General features: G+C 44.2%; 1 protein-coding gene across 1 annotated transcript; it reads right to left on the reverse strand.

The window, feature by feature from the left end:
- Positions 1-25,693, reverse strand: TINF2 (TERF1 interacting nuclear factor 2). Its single transcript, XM_056525861.1, has 7 exons — positions 25,503-25,693; positions 11,069-11,253; positions 9,740-9,838; positions 8,522-8,623; positions 7,253-7,351; positions 7,046-7,124; positions 1-1,722 (listed from the first exon to the last, which is right to left on the reverse strand). The coding sequence occupies exons 1-7, from the start codon at positions 25,528-25,530 to the stop codon at positions 836-838; spliced, it is 1,479 nt and encodes a 492-aa protein (XP_056381836.1). The 5' UTR covers positions 25,531-25,693; the 3' UTR covers positions 1-835.
- Between the last annotated feature and the right edge of the window lie 24 nt (positions 25,694-25,717).

Raw genomic sequence — 25,717 nt, forward strand, 5'->3', positions numbered from 1 at the left:
CCGTTTGTTACCATCTATGTCTTCTCCCTGGGCAACATGGTTGCGAGTATGTGCTAAATAAAATAATTTTGCTGAAATAAGATTGGTGAGTGGTCGACTTTTTTCTACATATCTGCAAATATATCTAGATTTTTAATCCTTCCAGGATTTATGAGCTGCTGTATGCTGCACAGGAAGTTGAGTTGTTTTTTTCTGTCTGACCACAGTGCTCTCTGCTGACACCTCTGTCTGTATCAGGAACTGTCGAGAGTAGGAGCAAATCCCCATAGCAAACCTATCCTGCTCTGGACAGAGGTATCAACAGAGAGCACTGTGGTCAGACTGAAAATAACTCCAGAGAGAAATGCAACTTTCTCTGTAGTATACAGCATCTGATAAGTACTAAAAAGATTAAGATTTTTAAAATAGAATAATTTACAAATCTGTTTAAATTTCAGTTGATTTCAATTTTTAATTATTTTTTACACCGGAGTACCCCTTTAAATCTTTGAATCCGCCACCTTCCTGCTGTATTATAAGATAGCATCCACTTGTACGTGGAATGATAGACCTATATTGCTTGTTTAAAATTGTTTTGGTGGATGTTGGACTCACAATTGATATGTAAAAGGACCTCTTGATAAAGAAGTTGCTAAAAGAGAACAGAACTGCTCTCATTATAGTGACAAATACAATGAAATATTCTGGTATATATAGATAAAACATCACTACATGAAGACATGAATGTGCAGTAATCCCTTAACAGAAGTAAAAATAATACCGATACATAGTGTACAGCTATCCCTGAAATGAGTATCCACCAACACATCTGAGAATCCCATGTTACAATAGTCATTCACTCATGATTGTGAGCAAGGCGGAGGCCTCTTCTTGGTTGTATTCTTCTTATCTCCTCCCCATGATGGAAGAAACTGTGTCCAGGAAAAAAGTCAGGATCATTGCTGTCATTGTCTGTGGGACCAGAACACACCCAGGACCAGCTACCAGAATGTGGGTAAGTCTCACTGTGGGACAACTCAGAGTTGGCCAATTCAGGAGTCATATTCTCTTCAGTTTTCTCTTTTTCAAATTCATGGCCTTGATACTTAATATTTGGAGGTAATCTTGTAAGACTGACCCTTGGCTGGCACGTCCAAGACATTAATCTCTGAGCTAAGGCATTACCTTGTCTATCAAGGTTACCTCCAGATGCAGCATGTACAGTCCTGGATAATGGATGATGGTTTGACATCTTTGCTACATCTTTAACCTGTATGTCAGAATATGACCCATGTCCACCCTCATCATGCCTGGTGTGTGGCTCTGAACCATGCTCCAGGTCAACTTCTAGACCTGGAGACTGCAATGGATCTGGAGGAGAAAGCTTTTGACAATGATTGATTTCAGTATTTTCACTACAGTCGAAACCAAGAATTGCAAAATATGGTGGTTGGGGTTCATCCATTCTGTGTCCACCATCTAGGTGACTACTGACCAGGTCAAGCTGAAGGGGTGGTGCAAGCACCTCTCTGTAGAATGTTAGTGATGCAGTGCCATTACACCTACCAGGATTTTGTTTATTTTGTATCCAATGCTGCCATTTCACATACTTTGCTTGGACTGTGTTGGGGTTTTCTTCAGATTTATCAGTGAAGCTTACATTACGGGTTGTAATATTTGCTTTATGTTTCTTCGTCTTACTTTTTTCCTTCGTTTTATCAATACCAGGGTTATCTGAAACATCTAAAACAGAAAAGAAAAAAAAGAAAAAAAACATGTATATGGACAAAGGAGGTAATACATCATGATCTTGCCCAAGATTATTTGAAAGGGTACAGAGGTTGTTGATTCAGCCAGGAGCATTTCGTTGCTAGGCCTCATCCATAGGTGCTGTGTACTGGTAAGGCACTTTGTGAACCTCACCCTATACAGCATTAGCAAACAAAAAAATAAAAAGCCCATCTATGACAACAATGGACAAATTGGAGCCAACTGCCTTATATCTTTAATGGAGATCAGCATTAATTTGCCATATTAGATAATAGCTGTAAGTGATGTGAATGTAGCAGAAAACATTAAGACAAATCTGCAACCTGTAGTTCTGGCTACAGATAACAGTTGTAATGGAAAAAAGGGCAGAAACCTCATAAATCAGCATGGATTCCCAAATGGTCACCTCCAGTTGTCATATACTCAGCAGAATCGATGCTCACTAGAATATGGTCTTTTAAGACAACCACAGCCAAAGCAATCCATTCTATACAACTACAGTCAAACTTAGCAGAATTACAAGCCTCTTTGTAAACACTCCCTATATTGAATAGGTCTTAAAAAAAAAACTAATAGTGGAAAAGAAAGAGTTTGGACGAGTTTGATGGCGTCAGATCCCAGAAAACCAATGAGCCAAAAGTTTTGGTAAAAAAAAATTGGCTTTATTGGTACAAAGTTTAGGGGTGCAACACATAGGTTTCGAACCCGGGCCGGGTTCCCCCTGCCTGACGAAGAACCCGTCCGGGTTCGAAACCTGTGTTGCACCCCTAAACTTTGTACCAATAAAGCCAATTTGTTTCTACCAAAACTTTTGGCTCATTGGTTTTTTGGGATCTTGCGCCTTCAAACTCGTCCAAACTCTTTCTTTTCCACTATCACATTCACTGCACAGTACCTGGAGGCAACGGTGAAGGATGTTGAGGCTGCCTCCCTACGCTTCTGGATCACCTACATCAGCGAGTCTACAGGGGGACAGAGGTGTTGTGCCCTCAGGACAACACATTACGGTAAGGTGCATCTTGTAGCGTACACTTTACCCCATCTAAATAATACTCCACTAGGAGCGCACCTCATCGTTTTCAGATTTTCCCTTAAAAAAAAAAATAAAAAAAATAACACACAGTCAGGGCATCTGTTTTAGGGCAAATGGACATCAGAGGGTAGGGTGTCTCCTACTTTGGACCCCTCTCTATTAGCCAGCACAGACAGCAACTGGAAAGGGTGGCTCTTTGTTTTGCATGGTAATTTATCAAAAGTGGACCTGGGGCCAACCCCAACAAATTAAGTCTTTTTAATTGCTTAGGGTATTAACCCCTTAAGGACTCAGCCCATTTTGGCCTTAAGGACTCAGACAATTTAATTTTTACGTTTTCATTTTTTCCTCCTCGCCTTCTAAAAATCATAACTCTTTTATATTTTCATCCACAGACTAGTATGAGGGCTTGTTTTTTGCGCGACCAGTTGTCCTTTGTAATGACATCACTCATTATATCATAAAATGTATGGCGCAACCAAAAAACACTATTTTTGTGTGGAAATTAAAACGAAAAACGCAATTTTGCTAATTTTGGAAGGTTTTGTTTTCACGCCGTACAATTTATGGTCAAAATGACGTGTGTTCTTTATTCTTAGGGTCAATACGATTAAAATGATACCATTACATACTTTTATATTATTGTTGCGCTTAAAAAAAATCACAAACTTTTTAACCAAATTAGTACGTTTATAATCCCTTTATTTTGATGACCTCTAACTTTTTTATTTTTCCGTATAAGCGGCGGTATGGGGGCTCATTTTTTGCGCCATGATCTGTACTTTTTTTTGATACCACATTTGAATATAAAAAACTTTTAATACACTTTTTATAATTTTTTTTTTAATAAAATGTATTAAAAAAGTAGGAATTTTGGACTTTTTAAATTTTTTTTCGTTCAAGCCGTTCACCGTACGGGATCATTAACATTTTATTTTAATAGTTTGGACATTTACGCACGCGGCGATACCAAATATGTCTATAAAAATGTTTTTTAAGCTTTTTGGGGGTAAAATAGGAAAAAACGGACGTTTTACTTTTTTATTGGGGGAGGGGATTTTTCACTTTTTTTTTACTTTTACTTTTACATTTTTTTACATTTTTTTTTACACTTGAATAGTCCCCATAGGGGACTATTCATAGCAATACCATGATTGCTAATACTGATCTGTTCTATGTATAGGACATAGAACAGATCAGTATTATCGGTCATCTCCTGCTCTGGTCTGCTCGATCACAGACCAGAGCAGGAGACGCCGGGAGCCGCACGGAGGAAGGAGAGGGGACCTCCGTGCGGCGTTATGAATGATCGGATCCCCGCAGCAGCGCTGCGGGCGATCCGATCGTTCATTTAAATCGCGAACTCCCGCAGATGCCGGGATCTGTATTGATCCCGGCACCTGAGGGGTTAATGGCGGACGCCCGCGATCTCGCGGGCGTCGGCCATTGCCGGCGGGTCCCTGGCTGCGATCAGCAGCCGGGATCAGCCGCGCATGACACGGGCATCGCTCCGATGCCCGCGGTTATGCTTAGGACGTAAATGTACGTCCTGGTGCGTTAAGTACCACCTCACCAGGACGTACATTTACGTCCTGCGTCCTTAAGGGGTTAAATAGCTAAAGGGTATGCTGATCAAAAAAAAAAAAAAAATATGTTTTAAACAGTTTCTTGATACACTCTCTGGTCCCCTAGATATTAGCAACATGATACGGCCAGGGGATGTGCATTAGGAATATATGCCCCTTAACCGATTAAGGACTAATTTTCACCTTAAGGACGCAGTCAATTTAAATTTTGCGTTTTTGTTTTCTCCTACTCGCCTTCTAAAATTCATAACTCTTATATTTCCATTCCCAGACCCATATGAGGGCTTGTTTTTTGCATGACCAGTTGTTGTACTTTGTAATGACATAACTCATTTTACCCTAAAATGTATGGTAAACCACCCCCCAAAAAAAATTGGTGTAAGGAAATTTAAATGAAAATCATAATTTTGCAGATTTTGGGGGCCTTCATTTTCACGCTGTACACTTTACAGTAAAAAAGGTTTTCTTTATTCTCTGGATCAATACGATTAAAATGATACCCATGGTTACATACATTTCTATTATTGTACTGCTTTTAAAAAAAAAAAAAAAAACATTTTTTTTTTTACAAAATTAGTAGGTTTAAAATTGCCCTATTTTGACTACCTCTAACTTTCCTATTTTTCCGTTTTCAGCTAATTTTTTACGCCATGATCTATAGTTTGTTTTGGTACCAGATTTGCGTATATGTGACTTTTTGATAGCTTTGTATAAAAATTTTTTGCAGTTTGATGTGACAAAGCAGAACTTTTTTACGTTTACGCCGTTCACCATAGGGGATTATTAACATTAAATTTCTATAGTTCGGACATTTACGCACGCAATTATACCAAATATGTTTATTATTTATGTTTTTTTTTTACGCTTGTATTAAATCATGTATTAATATGGGGAAAAAGGGTGATTAAAAACTTTATTAAGGGAGGGGATTTTTTTTTTTACATTTCATTTATTTTACACTTTCATTTATAGCAATCATTAGGTTGCCAATACTGTTCAGTGCTATGCATAGGGCATAGCACTGATCACTATTATAGTTAATCTTCTGCTCTGATCTGCTGGAAGGCAGATCAGTGCAGAAGATCCCGGGAGATAGAGGGAGGCAGGTGAGGGGACCTCCGTCCGCCATCTTGGCTGATCTGATCCTCATGGCAGTGCCGCAGGTGATCAGATCAGCCATTATAAGTGCCGAACTGCCGTGATCTGTATTGATCATGGCACCTGAGGGGTTAATGGCAGACATCAGCGTGATCACTGATGTCCGCCATTACAGTCGGGTCCGCGGCTGCTGACAGCTGCCGGAACCCGCCAGGAATGAAGCGAGCGCATCTCCTGCGCTCGTATCACAGCCGCGCCGTAAATGTACGGCGCTGTGTGCTAAGAGGTGCTATGCAGCGCCGTACACTTACGGTGCATGTCCTTAAGGGGTTAAAGTACAACACACACCCTGAATGTATATTCCCGCCCATCACCTGATATTCACTATTATTACAAATAAGTCGACGCCCATCTGACTGGTTCCCCGATTTGTCAGAAACTATAAACCCACATATCTCAGAAATGGGAGAGCACACCAAGAAACTATATGGGTTTGATCAGGATACCCTAAGCGATTTAATTATATTGCAATCAAATTTTTTGGGGCTGGCCACAGGTCCTCTTAATTGTAAATGGGCTCTGTATAATAATACATATCCTTAAACTAAAATGTGAGGGTAGACGGATCCTCAAGCTGATTTCCAGAACACCTTCTAGAAGTTATGGGGAAGTAGCAGAGGGGGTCTTTCAGGATTTCTTTTCTTCAGCCTTTGACAACATGATGTCAAGTTATTATACTTTGTAATATGCTTCTATTACCTCCATGCGCCACCTTGTCCTGTTTTCATGCACAGCGCCCACACCCGGAAATGTTGTAGTAAATGTCTTTTTATTTTACATTTGTCTGTGACCTTTCCCAGAATCCCATGCAGCCAGAGACAATACGTAAAAAAATCACAAGGTCTTCAGGGAGCGTGGCTATCTTTCAGTGGGTAAGTAGATACTAGTGTGAAAGGGAATTACTGAAGTAATGCTATCCACCCACCCACTGCAGCATAGCCACGCCTCATGGAGACCATATGATTTGACATTGCTGCCAGCCACATAGAATGCTGGGAAAGGTCAGAGACAACAGGAAAATAAGAAGATTTGCATTACAGCACTTTTAGGTGTAGGTCTCTTGCACGGAGAAGGGACAAAAGTTCTGCACAGAGGTGATAAAAGCATCTTACACTGTATTATAACTTGGCATCATGGACTCAAAGGCTGAAGAAAAAAAATCCTGGAATAACCCCTAATAGCATATGATGTACTGCATCTCTATCAACAAATAGGATTACACAGATAGATGATGGGAGTTGTAGTTACATTCTGTATGCCAATTAAAAAAACATTTACATCAAGTTATGTTAAAAGTCAGGATTTTATTAGATAAATAAGAACACAAGTCTACAACATGAAATTCTAAAAACTATAAATACAAACAGGGATTCTTTAAAAGAACAGATAATAGCAATCTCATCATGAGAGCATAGCATTACACCTCGCAGAGGTAATAGGACAGAACTACAGATAAAGGGTCATTTCCAGAAAACTCAGTGGCCATGGAGCGGTCCTCATGAGCTGAACCTTAACTTACTCAGTCTTGTACTGGAATGGATGGGGGTGCTGGAGACAAGGTCCTCATCTACAACAGGCAGCTCTGTGGCTTGGGGGACCTGTGTCAGGACAGATAAGATGTTGGCTTGATAACATCCAAGTTTCTCAGATACAAGTAGATAAGACAGGCTAAAAAGAAATGTAATTATAAAATGCATGCACCCCCCCAATAATGCCCATTGGTTACCTGGTAGTTGAGAACAGTCTGAAGCCTGCACAAGAATTCCCATAGAAGCTTCTCGAGAACAGCCATGAATGTATCACCATACTCTAGATGCAGTGTATTCTGTTAGGTAAAAAGCATTTTTAATTTAGACACTTTACCTATTATTTTTTTAAAGAAACTGAATGCAAATAAAAATAAAAAAATACCGTGCAGTACAATTCTTTGGCCACAGGTGGCAAAACCATTTGCCTAAATGGACTGGTTTTATAGTAAAGAGGGACTCTCCTGTCATAACATGATGGCATATCACTAGAATATGATCAGTTAGGATTGACTTATGGGACCCTGACTGATCCTGAGGCTAAAGAGGATGCAGCACTGAGTCGGGCACTGATTGGCTGCAGTGCCCGATGCTGAGTGTATGAGACGTCACTGCTGAGCAGCATAAAGCCTCAGTGGTGCTGGACTGGGAGCAATAGGAAGGATAATATTTTATTTTTGGGGGGTTTTGTTTTAATTTAAGCAAGTAAAAAAATTGCCATGTAACGTCTATAAGTCATGAAAAAAATAAATAAAAAAAAACAAACATTATATATATATATATATATATATATATATATATATATATATATATATATATATATATATATTTATTTATGTCTCTCAAATGTAAAAACCAACAGTCAAGAACTAATCTAACTATGGCTTTTAGTATCAATAGGTCTCATGCACTGAAGGTCATTGTTGTGTTAAAAGGGGTACTCCGGTAAAAAAAAAAATTTTTTTTTTTTAAATCAACTGGTGCCAGAAAGTTAAACAGATGTTTTAATTACATCTATAAAAAAAAAAAAGGTTAATCCTTCCAGTACTTATTAGCTGCTGAATACTACAGAGGAAATTATTTTCTTTTTGGAACACAGTGCTCTCTGCTGACATCTCTTTCCATTTTAGGAACTTTCCAAAGCAGCATATGTTTTCTATGGGGATTTTCTCCTACTCTGGACAGTTCTTAAAATGGACAGAGATGTCAGCAGAGAGCACTGTGTTCCAAAAAGAAAATAATTTCCTCTGCAGTATTCAGCAGCTAATAAAGTACTGAAAGGATTGAGATTTCTTAATAGAAGGAATTTACAAATCTGTTTAACTTTCTGGCACTGTTGATTTAAAAAAAATAAAAAATAAAAAGTTTTCCACTGGAGTACCCCTTTAAGCCCTGTATCCTGGAGCATAGAAAACAAGGTTTTTCTCTTTTACATTGGCAAATTACAACTAATTACAATGCACTCTTACCGCTGCAAAATTTTCCCGAAATTTTTCATCCCGAATCATGCGAAGGACCAATTTCCGGAAGTGTACCTTACATTGTTGGACCTTAAATGCCTTACGATGGGCCTGAAAACGTATCAAAAGGGAAATAACTTTTTTTCCTCAATGACATTCAGTACATAGTGGTATAAAAACAAACAAAAGAAAGCTTTACTGCAAAAATATTCTGCTTGGTATCATCAGAAAAGTAATAAAGTAATACAGGTACCAGTCACCACAGGGCTTGGCATCTGGTGGTCCTAAAGGTCTCTCTAGCACTCAAGACACCAGTATTATAAAGCAAGATAAGTGGGGACCCTGGTTTACATTTTTGTATTGGGACCCACACACATCAAGTCACTAGGCTGGCATAAAAATGAGGTCCTCTACAGGCAGCTGCAATTTGGTAAACTGATGGGATAAGCTCACAGACCGTAACCAATCTCATCTTCTAAATAAAGAATACACGTGCAATACCTGAGCTTGAACCAAGGGTTTTGGACAGTTTAGAACATTGCCCCTTGTCCCCTTTGCCTCAAACTAGTGGTGGTCCAAACTCTAGTGATGGGTTTCCTATGACATACTAGGTTTGTGAGAGTTCTCCAGAGAACATGTAATTCATTGTTTCCCAACCAGGGTGCCTTCAGCTGTTGCAAAACTACAACTCCCAGCATGCCCGGGCAGCCAAAGGTTGGAGTTTTGCAACAGCTGGAGGCCCCCTGGTTGGGAAACACTGGTGTAATCTATATACAGATTCAATAAACAGAACCATTTATGTAAACTAAGCCTGCTGCATTTTTATTTTTACTTTATTTTATGTAGAAAAGCAATAAAAAGCAGACACGAGTACAGAATGTGCTGACTCACTGAGGATCTGTTTATGACTAGTGTTGATGCACTGACTGGGAACATAAGGGAGGTGTGTATTGTCAGGAGGTGGCAGCACAAAGAAAGTATACCACTTGTAAAATGTACAGTCAGTCAGTATAGTAACCACCACCCAGTAATAAAAAGGTACACTTGAGCCATCTAGTGGTATCTGTGGGATATGGTTGCATATTTATTTGGGTGGGTGCCATGTTATACTTCAATTTGTGAAAAACTATATTTCACCATTACCAACAGCAGTCGCAGTCTTCAAAAGGCAGAACCTGTGGCTATAATCTATTCTGCAGTGACAAATAAAGTAGTGACAATACTTACCGCTCCAGAAGCATCAGGAAAAACAGGAGGAAAGTAACAGTTCAAGGCTGTGAGAATATCCAGCAGAGGTTTCTTTTCTTCAACCATGTGAAGCACAATCTGTACAAAAGGAGGGATATATTAAGAAGTTGTCTCAGCCGTATACAGCCATCTACAAAAGAGAGAGATACCTCTGCTGCATAGACAGTAAAAAAACCTGAACAAACAGAAAGTCCATAACATGCTGATATGCCTGGAATCACTTTGCTCTCTGTGGGGGTCATATAGATCCACCGTATATTTTGCCGTATAAGACGCACTTTTTCTTCCCCAAAACTGGGGGGAAAAAGTCGGTGCGTCTTATACGGCGAATACACCCCTATCGCGGCTGTCCCTGCGGCCATCAACGGCCGTTACCCGCGGCTAATACAGGACATCACCGATCGCGGTGATGCCCTGAATTAACCCTTCAGACCCAGCGATCAAAGCTGACGGCCGCATCTGAAGCGAAAGTGATACTATCCCGGCTGTTCAGTCGGGCTGTTCGGGACCGCCGCGGTGAAATCGGGTTAGTGCTTACAGGACACCGGGAGGGACCTTATCTGCCTCCTCGGTGTCTTCTCCGTTCAGGGATCCCCTGTATGGCCGGCGCTCTCCTTCCTCGTCATCACGTCGTCGCGTACGTGCGTAACAACGTGATGACGGCGACGGAGAGCGAGGATACCCGGCCGGCAGCAGAGACGTTCAGCAGCAGGCCGGCAGCAGAGCGACATCCAGGGCAGTGGTGACGGGTCTGGAGCGCGGGGACACGTGAGTATTACTTCCTATGCGTCTTCAATCTGCGGACCTCCAGATGTTGCAAAACTACAACTCCCAGCATGCCCGGACAGCCAACGGCTGTCCGGGCATTCTGGGAATTGTAGTTTTGCAACATCTGGAGGTCCGCAGATTGAAGACCACTATTGGGTTCAAAATCTTTAATTTTTTAGATTTTGCACCTAAAAATAGGGTGCGTCTTATACGCCGGTGTGTCCTATAGGGCGAAAAATACGGTACTGTAAGGCTACCAAGGAAAAGTCAAACTCCAGGTGGACTACAGGTTAATGGGATTTTCATATAAATCTGTCTGCAGAGGCATAGCAAAAATTGTGAGGAATTCTCCCTCCACAGCTGATTTTCCATTTTTTCAGCATCTTTTTGTATCTAAAAGGAAAGGTTCCTATGATAACACTGTATTATGAAATTGCCATGTAAGCAATTTTCTGATTAGTTCTGCATAGTTTCTATAAATTGGACTTGTATTGTAATAATATTCAGGAGCTCACCCCCATGCACCATAATAGTCCTCACCTTCCCCCTCAGACCGGTACTAAGCTTAGCATGGTGCGTGTAACAGAGCAGACCAGGAACCTGTTCGTGGGTAAATTCCAAGAACTCTAGAACCTTCCCAAAGTTTTTAACATCTCTTTTCTTCATCACCAGCCATACAGCCTTGACCAGCACAGGAAGCGAAGACCCTGTGTTCACATAAGGCCCTACAAAATAAGAAAGGAACACAACACTTTATCAGTGAAATCATGTCTGAATTTATAGCTCCATTGTGCAGAGAACGTCCCCAGAAAGTGCTGCAGGTCCGTGTAAGAATGGCGGCTTCAAGGAAAGAAGAGTATCATTTATTTTCTCTCTATTTGCACATGCAGGATTTACCACAAAAAGTAACTGCCTAGAATACCCATTTAATGTTTATATATGTACATTATCAGCAGCCTCCCCAAACCCTGTACACGAACCGTGTATTTTGGCGACATTTGTTCATCGCCCCCCACCCACCTTCCAAGAGCCATAACTTTTACATTTTTCTGGCACCATTTGATGTACCATATAAGATATTATCTCCATCTTCATATGATTAAAATACCATTTTAATTTTATTCTGTGGGTCGGTACGATTACAGCAGTACCAATTTTTTTTTTTTATACGCGTTACTAGTTTAGCTCACATGTAGTTTGGGAGATCCTGCATAACCAGGGTAAAAGAAACAAGAGAGAGAAATAATACAAAAAGGAAAGGGGGAGGGAAAGGAGACTTAGAGGGGTACTCCAGTGGAAAACTCTTTTTGTAAATGAACTGGTGCCAGAAAGTTAACCAGATTTGTAAATTACTCTTAATCCTTCCAGTGCTTATTAGCTGCTGTATGCTACAGAGGAAATTCTTTTATTTTTGGATTTCTTTTTTGTCTTGTCCACAAGTTTTCCTAGTACCCCTTTAATGGGACTTCTTGGGACACCCTCCATTCTTATAGACATTGAGAGAGATTTATCACTGCATTTAAAGCTTTTTTTTGTTGTTGCTTACTTCGGGCGCAGAAAATGTCAAAGCACTTTTTCTTGCGATTTTTGAGGGTATGCATAAAGTTAACAGCCTTACCTAAGCAGCTTTCAGTTTCACCTTTGCAGTGGTCATGTGTTTATGAACGGCAAATGTTGCATGTAGGCATGAAAAAAGTCGTAACCCCCTCCCCCTCAAAAAATTGCAAATCTAAGCCAGTTCAGGTGCTTGTGAAACTTAAGGATGATGATTTTCTAATTAAAGGACTGCTTGTAACGCTTTATTACATTTTCAGAATTATCACGACCATGTTATGTCTGCAGTCCCCTATGGATAAATTCAAAGATTGAAACACATCAATAGTAGGGAAGCAGACTATCAGACCCAAGCATTGGAACTAAAATAAAAGCTAAAATATAGGGCTATCCGCTATCAGTTTTAAATAAAGCCATAACAAAAAAAAAAAAAAGAATTGAACTCTTGAAGGGTAGAAAAAAGTCCAGAGAGGCCGGGAGTCCCCAAAATAATAAATTAAACCATTTTTTATTCTCTTTTCAGTACGGCCTGATGGGTAGTTTCATAAGAAAGTTTGATAATTTGATAATGATTTGAGATATATTTTTGATAAAGTTTGATAGTTGGCTTCTCATTCAAAATGATAGCGATTTAGTGGAATAAGCAGGAAGTAAACCCTTGATGGACTAGTTCAAAGTAAATAAAAAATGAATGATCATACTGATAACTGGCTAGGTAGGTCTATTGCATCAGGCAACTATAGATGCGGTTCTTGCAATTGGTGCTTGTTTATTAATATTGACAAAAAATGTAACTGAGGGTGGTAATAGAGTAACATTCAAAGACACCATGTGCTGTAGAACTAACTACGCTGTCTATGTGGTTCTTTGGGATTGTCAAAGATTCTATACAGGATGCACGATTTGTGCTTTAAACACGAGATTTCATGAGCATGCTCCCCTAGTTTATTTTTCCATAGTCAAGAAAAACACAATAGTGATATTAAAACTATGAGGTTTTTCGGCCAACAACAAAAAGTCGTGGCCACTGATGGTATAGATAAACATAGAGCACTTCTACAGCACGAAGGGAAACTGATAATGCACAAGGCGCTTTATGTCTGAATGATTGCTTAGACATGGGCGTGTTTGTTTGAATCATGGAATTTGTTTGAGTCATGGCCGTAAATGTTGGCACCCCTGAAATTTTTTCAAGAAAATGAAGTATTTCTCAAGAAAAGGATTGCAGTAACATGTTTTGCTATACACGTTTAATTTCCTTTTTGTGTATTGGAACTAAACCAAAAAAGGGAGGGGGAAAAAAAAAAAAAGCCAATTGGACATAATGTTACACTAAACTCCAAAAATGGGCTGGACTAAATTATTGGCACCCTTAAAGGAGTTCTCTAAGCTTAAACTTTTAACCCACGCTGTACCCGGGCTGTAAAACTATACATAATAAACTTTCACTTACCTGCCTACGATCCCCCGTTGTTCCGATATCGCCGTCCCAATCTCCGGTCCCGATCTCTTCCACTTTCTGCGGGTCGGTGACTTCACTCTGCGCTCAGCCTATCATCGGCCGCGACGGGACAATGCTGCGGCCGCTGATAGGCTGAGCGCTGAGTGAAGTCACCGACCCGCAGGAAGAGGAAGCCGACAGGGACCGGAGAACGGGACGGCGATATCGGAACAACAGGGGATCGTAGGCAGGTAAGTGAAAGTTTATTATGTATAGTTTTACAGCCCGGGCACAGCGGGGGATAAAAGATTTCAGTTGGCGAACTCCTTTAACTTAATATTTGGTTGCACACCCTTTGGAAAAAAATAACTGAAATCAGTCTCTTCCCATAACCATCAATAAGCTTCTTACACCTCAGCCGGAATGTTGGACCACTCTTCCTTTGCAAGCTGCTCCAGGTCTCTCTTATTGGAAGGGCACTTTCAGATTCATGATGAAAGCAAAATTGTATTTATTCATATAAAATAACTGCTAATAAAATATCTTAAATGTAACAATATAACAATATATCTGACAATATCTCCTTACTTGTGTGGAGGAAAAAATGTAGTACAATGATTTTAAAAATATATAAAATATTGCAATACCGCAAAAGAGTCTTGGATCCAGTAATCCAGCATAGAAGTACAGTGGTCCCTCAACATACGATGGTAATTCGTTCCAAACGACCCATCGTTTGTCGAATCCATCGTATGTTGAGGGATTCATGCAATGTAAAGTATAGGAAGTTATACTCACCTGTCCCCGCCGCTCCGGACCGCGTCCTCACCGCTCCCGTCCCGCTGCTTCGACATCTTCTTCGGGATCCTCCGGGTTCTTCCACATCTTCTGCAGGGTCCGGGCCTCGCTTTCTGGTGACGTTATTATGCTGCTGCGCCGGCACGGCGTGTGTAGCGACGTAATAACGATGCCGGAGTGTAGCGACGTAATAACGATGCCGGAAAGCGAGGCCTGGACCCTGGAGAAGATACAGAAGACGCCGGAGGATCCCGAAGTGGACCCGGAGCAGCGGGGATAGGTAAGCGAACCTGTCCGGGATGCTTAAACTGCTATCCGACAGCAGTTTAAGAATTTTGAGCTGTCGGATAGCAGTTAATACGATGGCCCCGACATATAAAAGCATGGTATGTCGATGCTGACATCGACATGCGATGGCCTCTGAGAGGCCATCGTATGTCGATCTGATCATATGTCGGGGCCATCGCATGTGGGGGGGTTGCTGTAGTGCAGTTAAGCAGGTTCAAAATATATTATCCAAGTCCGCATTTAGATATATTTGTGCAGCATATATTTACCGGCTTATGGAAATAGATATGCCGAGCTTTAAAGCTGTAATTGATGTCAGTCCTGTAGAGGCTGATATGCGCTGCATTTTCCTGCATGTAGTTATGATTTTTTCCTGAAGCACGAAAAAAATCCAACCTATAAGTAGGGTGTAATTTTAATCGTATGGACCTACAGAATAAAGATCAGACGTCATTTTTACCGAAAAATGTACTGCGCAGAAACGGAAGCTCCCCAAAAGTTATAAAATGGCGTTTTTTCGTCAATTTTGTCGCACAATGATTTTTTTCCCCGTTTTGCCGTAGACTTTTGGGTAAAACGACTGATGTCACTGCAAAGTAAAATTGGTGGCGCAAAAAATAAGCCAACATATGGATTTTTAGGTGCAAAATTGAAAGTGTTCCGATTTTTAAAAGGTGAGGAGGAAAAACAAAAAAAAAAAACGTGGTCCTTAGGGGGTTAAAGGGGTATTCCGGGATTTTTTTTTATTTGACTATGTTACAGGGGCTGTAAAGTTAGTGTAGTTCATAATATAGTGTCTGTACCTGTGTGTGATGGTGGTCTCGCAATTCTGTGATTTTTGCCCCAATGTTTATTTTTAACAGCATACAAAAATTACGGCTCAGGTTTTCCCAGGTTGCAGTGTGGCCCGATACATTACATCACTAGTCAGGTGTTCAGAGGGAGCCTGGCTTTGCTTCAATAGGTGGAGCGACTGCTGGGTGGGAGGGAGATAATTCTGTAGTGAACTGTAGTTTTGCAACAGCTGGAGGGACCCTGGTCAGAAAACACTGGTCTATTAGATTGAAAAGATCACATGGGTGTTTCAATGGTGGGGTGGCTGATGTGTGGAAGGGAGAAAAGTGACCTCAAACAAGTAATCATGGGACTTGTAGTTTAAGAGAATGAACTCCAACAGGAAATAGTTCACAAAAAGAAAAAGATAGCCTCAGCATTAGGGTAACCTCACAACATAGCCATTTAGCCACAAAACAAGCACGGATCCTTCCTAAGCATATCTTTTACTGTCTGGCAGGTACGTACTAAAATCACCTTATGGTGGATAACCCCTTTAAGTGGTTAAAGGGGTTATCCAAGGGGGGGGGGGGGGAGGTTGTGTTTGGGGCGTTTAAACAAATGCCCACTTAACAGTGGTATAGAGATTATATATATTAAACCTTTTACTTGATGAGGCAGGACATCGCTGAAGCCAGTGATTGGCTAGGGGGCCAGTAGGACACACTGGGACCCAACATCACTTTGGGCCCAGGAGCCATGATTTCTGAAAAGGATTGCAGCCGGGGACCAAAGTAGGCCATTGATGGCACTTATTTTTTTATAATACAATGTTAAAGGAGTAGTCCAGTGGTGAGCAACTTATCCCCTATCCTAAGGATAGGGGATAAGTTGCAGATCGCGGGGGGGTCTGACCGCTGGGGCCCCCTGCGATCTCCTGTACGGAGCCCCGAAAGCCCGCGGGAAGGGGGCGTGTCGACCTCCGCACGAGGCGGCGGCCGACACGCCCCCTCAATACAACTCTATGGCAGAGCCGCGGCAATCTCCGGCTCTGCCATTGAGATGTATTAAGGGGGCGTGTCGGCCGCCGCCTCGTGCGGGGGTCGACACCCGCTATCTCGGCGGAGAGCCGGGGCCCCGTACGGAGAGATCGCAGGGGGCCCCAGCGGTCGGACCCCCCGCGATCTCAAACTTATCCCCTATCCTTAGGATAGGGGATAAGTTTTTCACCACTGGACTACCCCTTTAAGTGAGCATTATTCTTAACCTTTCCTCTTGCAGGATAACTCTTCTAAACTCCATACTGGTGCCAAAACTCTTAGTCCGGAAGAAGTAGTTTTGACAATATCTGGTTCCTCCAAAAAGGTATATAGGAAGTGTTATCTCCTCCTGCTATATGACAATACTCTACTACAAAGGAATGCCAAATCAAGACTGTTGCTGCCATGTTAGATGTATAGTGCCATGTGAAACAAGTGTCTTTCCTGTACACCAGATTTGTAATGGCCTCATATGAACCTTCCAATTCCACTGCAGGGTTGTTTGTATTGACCTTTATTCACCAGGAGACCAATGAATACTTAAAGTTACAACAGCCATTGTCTAGTCAGAGTACCTCCAAAATAACAGTCATTGAGAGAGTGACTGACCACTGCCACAAACTAAATAAAAGTTCAGAAGAGGGTGTGAAATGGTGAGGTATTGAGCCCTCAGTGAGCACTATTTTCGTCTTTAAAAAATGTTTTTTTTTTTTATTTCTTGGTCTTTGTCCTTGCATTCATATTTTTTGTTTTATTTTTCAATCTACATGGTCATACAAGGGATGGGCCTCGGCTGTCATGGAATCCCATATGCAACCTACAATCCTTGGGGAACCAATGGAATTATCCCATGATTACAACAGGGATGCGAGTCTCCCATCAGAATTCAGTGGCGGTGTGAGGCGAGATTTCCGAACCCATGCAGAAACCGAACTGCTCCTCCCCTTCACTCTCTGAAGTTTTCCGAAGCTAGAGCGGGGAGGAGCGAGGGCAGAGGCCGAGATCGCATGTCTGCAGGACATAATTAAGCCACGCCCCTTAGGTTCGGAAATCTCACTTCACACCCCTCGCTCTACAAGAAGACACAGCAGGGGGAATTAAGCCACGCCCCTTGGGTTCGGAAATCTCACTTCACACCCCCCGCTCTACATTACACAAGAAGCAGGAGGAGAGCGAGGACGTCCACAGCTCGGTACACAGCTCCATCCCCTGTACACAGCTCAGTACACAGCTCCATCCCCGGTACACAACTCCATCCCCCGCACACAGCTCCCTCCATCCCCCGCACACAGCTCGGTACACCGCTCCCTCCATCCCCCGCACACAGCTCGGTACACAGCTCCATCCCCCGCACACAGCTCGGTACACAGCTCCCTCCACCCCCCGCACACAGCTCCCTCCACCACCCGCACACAGCTCCCTCCACCCCCCGCACACAGCTCGGTACACAGCTCCATCCACCCCCCGCACACAGCTCGGTACACAGCTCCCTCCATCCCCCGCACACAGCTCGGTACACAGCTCCCTCCATCCCCCGTACACAGCTCCATCCCCCGCACACAGCTCGGTACACAGCTCCCTCCATCCCCCGTACACAGCTCCATCCCCCGCACACAGCTCGGTACTCAGCTCCCTCCATCCCCCGTACACAGCTCCATCCCCCGCACACAGCTCCATCCCCCGCACACAGCTCGGTACACAGCTCCCTCCATCCCCCGTACACAGCTCCATCCCCCGCACACAGCTCCCTCCATCCCCCCTACACAGCTCAGTACACAGCACCCTCCATCCCCCGTACACAGCTCCATCCCCCGCACACAGCTCGGTACACAGCTCCATCCCCCGCACACAGCTCGGTACACAGCTCCCTCCATCCCCCGCACACAGCTCCATCCCCCGCACACAGCTCGGTACACAGCTCCCTCCATCGCTCGGTACACAGCTCCCTCTATCCCCCGCACACAGCTCCATCCCCCGCACACAGCTCCCTCCATCCCCCGCACACAGCTCCCTCCATCCCCCGCACACAGCTCGGTACACAGCTCCCTCCATCCCCCGCACACAGCTCGGTACACAGCTCCCTCCATCCCCCGTACACAGCTCCATCCCCCGCACACAGCTCGGTACACAGCTCCATCCCCCGCACACAGCTCGGTACACAGCTCCCTCCATCCCCCGCACACAGCTCGGTACACAGCTCCCTCCATCCCCCGCACACAGCTCCATCCCCCGCACACAGCTCGGTACACAGCTCCCTCCATCCCCCGCACACAGCTCCATCCCCCGCACACAGCTCCATCCCCCGCACACAGCTCGGTACACAGCTCCCTCCATCCCCCGTACACAGCTCCATCCCCCGCACACAGCTCGGTACACAGCTCCCTCCATCCCCCGTACACAGCTCCATCCCCCGCACACAGCTCCATCCCCCGCACACAGCTCGGTACACAGCTCCCTCCATCCCCCGTACACAGCTCCATCCCCCGCACACAGCTCGGTACACAGCTCCCTCCATCCCCCGCACACAGCTCGGTACACAGCACCCTCCATCCCCCGCACACAGCTCGGTACACAGCTCCCTCCATCCCCCGTACACAGCTCCCTCCATCCCCCGTACACAGCTCCATCCCCCGCACACAGCTCCATCCCCCGCACACAGCTCGGTACACAGCTCCCTCCATCCACCGTACACAGCTCCATCCCCCGCACACAGCTCGGTACACAGCTCCCGCCATCCCCCGTACACAGCTCCATCCCCCGCACACAGCTCCCTCCATCCCCCGTACACAGCTCCATCCCCCGCACACAGCTCGGTACACAGCTCCCTCCATCCACCGTACACAGCTCCATCCCCCGCACACAGCTCAGTACACAGCTCCCGCCATCCCCCGTACACAGCTCCATCCCCCGCACACAGCTCGGTACACAGCACCCTCCATCCCCCGTACACAGCTCGGTACACAGCTCCATCCCCCGCACACAGCTCGGTACACAGCTCCCTCCATCCCCCGTACACAGCTCCCTCCCCCGCACACAGCTCCCTCCATCCCCCGTACACAGCTCCATCCCCCGTACACATATCGTCCACCATGACAGCCCACATGAGAAATACCAAATAAACATCATTAGGGAGGGACAATGTCCTACAGAACCTTCTACCGAAGGCCAAATCATAAGACTCTGATAAGTCGAGCCTATAATGTTTAAAAAAAAAGGTATGGGGATTTGACCATGAAGCTGCCCAACAAATCTGATCTATTGAGGCAGCAGATCTTTCCACCCAGGATGTTGACATTGCTCTAGTAGAGTGAGCTTTGAGACCATTAGGGACTTGTTCCCCACTAACTTTATATGCCTCAAGAATGGCACTCTTGATCCACCGGGCTATAGTACTTTTGGAAGCTTTTCTACCCTTATTCGTACCTTGGAACTGCAAAAGAAGATTAGAGTCTTTCCTCCAAAGACTTGCGACATCCAAATAATAGAGAAGACATCTTCTAACATCTAACATGTGAAATTTCTCTTCCTGTGGATTTCTTGGATTATTACAAAAAGAAGGAAGAAAAATTTCTTGAGACTGGTGAAAGTCAGTAACCACTTTAGGGAGAAAAGAAGGATCTAGTCTGAGGGTTACTTTGTCATCAGATATGGACATGTATGGTTCATTGATTGACAGGGCTTGAATTTCTCCAACTCTTCTAGCAGAAGTAATAGCTATGAGAAAAGCTAGTTTTAGAGTGACAAGTTTTATAGAACACTGATCTAGAGGTTCAAAGGGGTGAGAACCTATAACACTGCAAAAAAAAAAGTAAAAAAAAAAAATAATAATGTGTTAATAAAGGTCATTTAACCCCTTCCCTAATAAAAGTTTGAATCACCCCCCTTTTCCCATAAAAAAAAAAATAAAACAGTGTAAATAAAAATAAACATATGTGGTATCGCCGCGTGCGTAAATATATTGTTAATTAAACCGCACAGTCAATGGCGCACGCAAAAAAAAATTCCAAAGTCAAAAAAGCGTATTTTGGTCACTTTTTATACCATTAAAAAATGAATAAAAAGTGATCAAAAAAAAGTCTGATCAAAACAAAAATCATACCGATAAAAACTTCAGATCACGGCGCAAAAAATGAGCCCTCATACCGCTCTGTACGTGGAAAAATAAAAGTTATAGGGGTCAGAAGATGACATTTTTAAACGTATAAATTTTCCTGCATGTAGTTATGATTTTTTCAACAAAATCAAACCTATATAAGTAGGGTATCATTTTAACCGTATGGACCTATAGAATAATAATAAGGTGTCATTTTTACCGAAATATGCACTGCATAGAAAAACGGAAGCCCCCAAAAGTTACAAAATGGCGTTTTTCTTCGATTTTGTCGCACAATGATTTTTTTTTTCCGTTTCGTCGTGAATTTTTGGGTAAAATGACTGATGTCACTGTAAAGTAGAATTGGTGATGCACAAAATAAGCCATAATATGGATTTTTAGGTGGAAAATTGAAAGGGTTATGATTTTTAAAAGGTAAGGAGGAAAAAACTAAAGTGCAAAAATGGAAAAACCCTGAGTCCTTAAGGGGTTAAAATTCACTAAGGAAGCCTGAATTTCTTGGCGTATAAGCAGCCTCAAATCCTCAGAAGATCTCAACTTTTCCTCTTGTACCACTGTAGAAATGCATTTTGCCACCGGAACTCTGCTACAGCACGCCCGCCGCATACAGAGCTCCGGTACTCCCAGCGACATTCGGCCCCAGAGATGTGGGAAGCCTACGCGCGAAGCACAGGGATCCCAGGACCAGACGAGGGAAGGCCGCACTAAAGAAAGGAAGCCTCCCCTCCTGTACAGGTACATTAACCCCCTCAGGAGCGCCATAACCTGTACTCCCAGAGGAAGTGGAAAGAGGACCCCCGCGACCATAGGCCTTTCATAAGGGAGGGAAGCAGCAATAGCCCCGCTCCCCTAGCCCAGGGGAAAAAAAAATAAAAAATTTAAAACAAAAATAAAAAAAGTTTAACCCAAAAAAATAGGAGCCCCATGAGGCTCCGCTCTGTCCTGGACCTAATAGAAACAGGAAAACACTGGGGAAGGTGCCGGGGGGAGGGGCTTTTAACCCTTTCTGTTTCCTGTTCCTATTAGGTCCTATGGGACCATCTCATGTGGGCTGTCATGGTGGACGATATACAAATAAAATTTTTCATTTTCACGGACCACTGTTCCAAAAATCTGTTGAACACCAGTGGGGTGTAAATGCTCACTGTACCCCTTATTACATTACATGTGGGGGGTGGTTTCCAAAATGGGGTATCATGTGGGGGGGGGGTCCATTGTTCTGGCACTATGGGGGCTTTGAAAACACATGTGGCCTTCAATTCCGTAGAAATTTTCTTTCCAGAAGCCCAACGGCGCTCCTTCTCTTCTGAGCATTGTAGTTCGGAGATGTAGTTATGCAACAGCTGGAGGTGCGCATCTACAACTCCCAGCATGCCTAGACAGCCGTTTGCTGTTTGTGCATGCTGGGAGTTGTAGTTTTGCAAGATCTGAAGGGCCAAACTGTGGCCCTCCAGATGTTGCAAAAACTACAAATCCCAGCATGCCCAAACTGCGAATAGCTGTCTGGGCATGCTGGGAGTTGTAGTTTTGCAACATCTGGAGGGCTACAGCAGGGGTGTGGAAATTTTATAAAAAAAACTACTTGTCCACGGGACTAAAATGGAGCAAAATCTACTTGTCCCTCATGACGATCCACTTGTCCGGGCCAATTTTCGCTTTTACGCTCTCGTTTTTTCCTCCTCGCCCTATAATAGCCATAAATACCTACTATAAGGATACCTTTTAATATTTCAATAACATATTCTCCGAACCAAAAATATATATATATTTGGGGAAGTGAAATTGAAATAGTAAAAGATAATTTTGCAGATTTGGTGGTTTTTCTTTTCTGCGCCATTTACCTTGTGGTTGAGGTAACATGTTACTTTTATACTTTAGGCCGCCTGATTACAGCAATACCAGATTTTGTATCGTTTACATCATGTTTTACTAATTCTGGACTTTTTCAAAAAATTTTAATTGCCATTTTTTAACCCCTGTAGCTTTATTTTTTTTCCGCATACCAGGCTGTATGACGGCTCATTTTTTTTTAACTTTTTTTTCTGGGATATTATAAAAATTGCAAATCTGTGGTTTGGTATTTTTTTACATTTACCGTACGGGATACATAATGTTATATTTTCATAGGTTGTACAATTACGCAGGAAGCGATACCAAATATGTTTATTTTTATTATGTTTACGTGTTTTTATATAGGGAAAGGGGGTGATTTGAACTTTTAACATGGAAGGGGTTAATGCAGCTGTCTTCAAACTGTGGCCCTCCAGATGTTGCAAAACTACAACTCCCAGCATGCCCGGACAGCCAACGGCTGTCCTGGCATGCTGGGAATTGTAGTTTTGTAACATCTGGAGGGGCACAGTTTGAAAACCACTAGGTTAATATGTCTTTCAAACTTTTATTAAAACTTTTTTATTTTATTTATTTATTTATTTTTTTTTTTTACACTTTATTACACTTATAGGAGGAATCATTAGATTCCTCAGACAGATGAATAGATTCTATTGAACTCTATTAATCTGTGTGCTCTGTGATCCATTGATAGAGCCTGGTCCAGCCAGGATCTATCAATGACAGAGCGGGACAGGAGGAAGCAGAGGTAAGCCCTCCGGCTACCTCCATAGTGGATCGTCCCCCTGCGATCGCGCTGCGGGGGGGGGGGCGGGCGATCCACCCCACTAGCCCACCAGGGAGCATTCACATGTCCCTTTAGACGCCGCTGTCAGCTTTGACAGCGGCGATCTAAAGGGTTAATAGCCAGCAGCGGCGATCACCGCATGTTGGTTATTAGCGGCGGCCCCCGGCTACTGAGAACAGCCGGGGGCTGCAGAGTACGGAGCGGGCAGGAATCCCGAGCCCGCTCCATACATACTGCAGAGCGCCGCAAGCATCTCCCTGTGCAGACGCGTCTCCTCCCCTCAGCTCTCCGAAGCTACAGCTGGGGGGAGTGAAGGCAGGGGACGCAGGTCTGCACGGGGAGCAAGAAGCCACGCCCCCTCATCTCCCCCCCCACGTCTGCAGAGCAGGGGAGAGAAGACAAATACTGTACACAGCTTCTCATCTCCCCTGCTCTGCTTCGGAGGACACAGGCTGCAGATTATGGAGCGGGCAGGAGTCGGGAGCCCGCTCCATACAGACTGCAGATCGCCGCCGCACTTGTCAGGTCCAGCCCTGCTTGCCCGAAGCCAGGCTAAGGGCCGGACAAATTCACCTGCCCGGCGCCAAAAACTGCTAGTCCCGGGCGTCGGGCGATAGAAATTCCACATCCCTGTACAGTTTAGAGACCATTGTATAGTGGTCTCAAAACTGTAGCCCTCCAGATGCAGCTAGGCAACTACTCACCGGCTTCCGTAGGATCGTCGCACCAGGGAGCCGCATCGCCGTTATCTGCTGCCCACCGCCGATGGTAAGTGGACCTCTGGCGCCGGTCACAGTCGGTTCCCCCGTTCTGCCCGGACTACTGTGGGTGGGCAGAACGGGGAACCGAACATTAACCCCCTGCCCCCGATCTGCTATTGGTCGGTCGCTTCAGACCAACCAATAGCAGGTAAAGGAGGTGTGACACCCCTGCCACCTCACTTCTATCCCTTCAGGGGGATGGTGTGTGTCTTGGACAACCCCGATCCCCCTTATTTTCTGGGTCACCGGAGACCCGTATGACCCAGAATCACCGGTGTGAATTCACTGCAGATATTTTTGACCACAGCATCTACAGGGTCAAATGGCACATTCTGCTGAGGATCCCACACATCCATCCTTGACCTCTTATTTAGAGCAAATCCACACACAGCTCCCCGACCTCCAGTTTATAGTGGAACCCCGCATACCTCCCTGACCTCTAATTTACAGCAGACACCCACATAGATCCTCAAATGCCAGTCTATAGTGGATCCCCACATACCTTCCTGACTCTAAACTAGGGCAGATCCCCCCACATACCTCCAGTCTCTAGCAGATCCCCCCCTATACCTCCAGTCTCTAGCAGATCCCCCCTATACCTCCAGTCTCTAGCAGATCCCCCACATACCTCCAGTCTCTAGCAGATCCCCCACATACCTCCAGTCTCTAGCAGATCCCCCACATACCTCCAGTCTCTAGCAGATCCCCCACATACCTCCAGTCTCTAGCAGATCCCCCACATACCTCCAGTCTCTAGCAGATCCCCCACATACCTCCAGTCTCTAGCAGATCCCCCCCTATACCTCCAGTCTCTAGCAGATCCCCCCCTATACCTCCAGTCTCTAGCAGATCCCCCCTATACCTCCAGTCTCTAGCAGATCCCCCACATACCTCCAGTCTCTAGCAGATCCCCCACATACCTCCAGTCTCTAGCAGATCCCCCACATACCTCCAGTCTCTAGCAGATCCCCCACATACCTCCAGTCTCTAGCAGATCCCCCACATACCTCCAGTCTCTAGCAGATCCCCCACATACCTCCAGTCTCTAGCAGATCCCCCACATACCTCCCATCTATGGGGGATCCTGACATACCAACCTGACCTCCAGTCTATAGTGGACCCCACATAGCTTCCCCTACGAAATACTGCACTGTTTACAGGCACTACTACCACTGTCTATATCAGTGTTTCCCAACCACTGTGCCTCCAGCTGCTGCAAAACTACAACCACCAGCTTGCCCAGACAGCCAAAACCAGTCCGGGCATGCTGAGAGTTGTAGTTTTGCAACAGCTGGAGGCACATTGTTGGGAAACACTGGTCTCTATTATAGCCTTTACAATAACCATAGTAATAATGCATAATGTTGCAATACCCATAGTAATAATGCACAAAGCATAATGTTGCAAGACTACAACTCCCAGCATGCCCGGACAGCCGAAGGCTCTCCGGGCATGCTGGGTGTTGTAGTTTTGCAAAAGCTGGAGGCATACTGGTTGGGAAACACTGGTCTGGATTATATCCTTTACAATACCCATAGTAATAATGCACAAGTCGGTAACATTTACCTGAGGTAACTGAACTGTGCTCGCTCATCTCCACGGCTCCCAGTACATGTCCAAACGCCTCTCCTCAGGCACACCAATCACAATGCAGTTCGCCACCTACCTACACTAACCAACCACAGCCATTTATCTTCAACCAATCACAGCACAGCCTACGTTTTGTAACCAATCTCTTTTTAACCCGCCTGAGTCAACCTGTCCAATCAGCTGAGGACTGT

The sequence above is a fragment of the Hyla sarda genome, chromosome 6, assembly GCF_029499605.1.
Source record: "Hyla sarda isolate aHylSar1 chromosome 6, aHylSar1.hap1, whole genome shotgun sequence".
NCBI lineage: Eukaryota > Metazoa > Chordata > Amphibia > Anura > Hylidae > Hyla > Hyla sarda.

Bases quoted from the DNA above. Each gene is read 5' to 3' on its own strand.
- TINF2 (XM_056525861.1), bottom strand. From the start codon at position 25,530: ATGAGCGAGCACAGTTCAGTTACCTCAG. The intron at 11,254-25,502 runs GTAAATGTTACC...CTTATTTTGTAG, and splicing joins GCACAGTTCAGTTACCTCAG to GGCCTTATGTGAACACAGGG. The intron at 7,352-8,521 runs GTAAGAGTGCAT...TTTACCTAACAG, and splicing joins TTCGGGAAAATTTTGCAGCG to AATACACTGCATCTAGAGTA.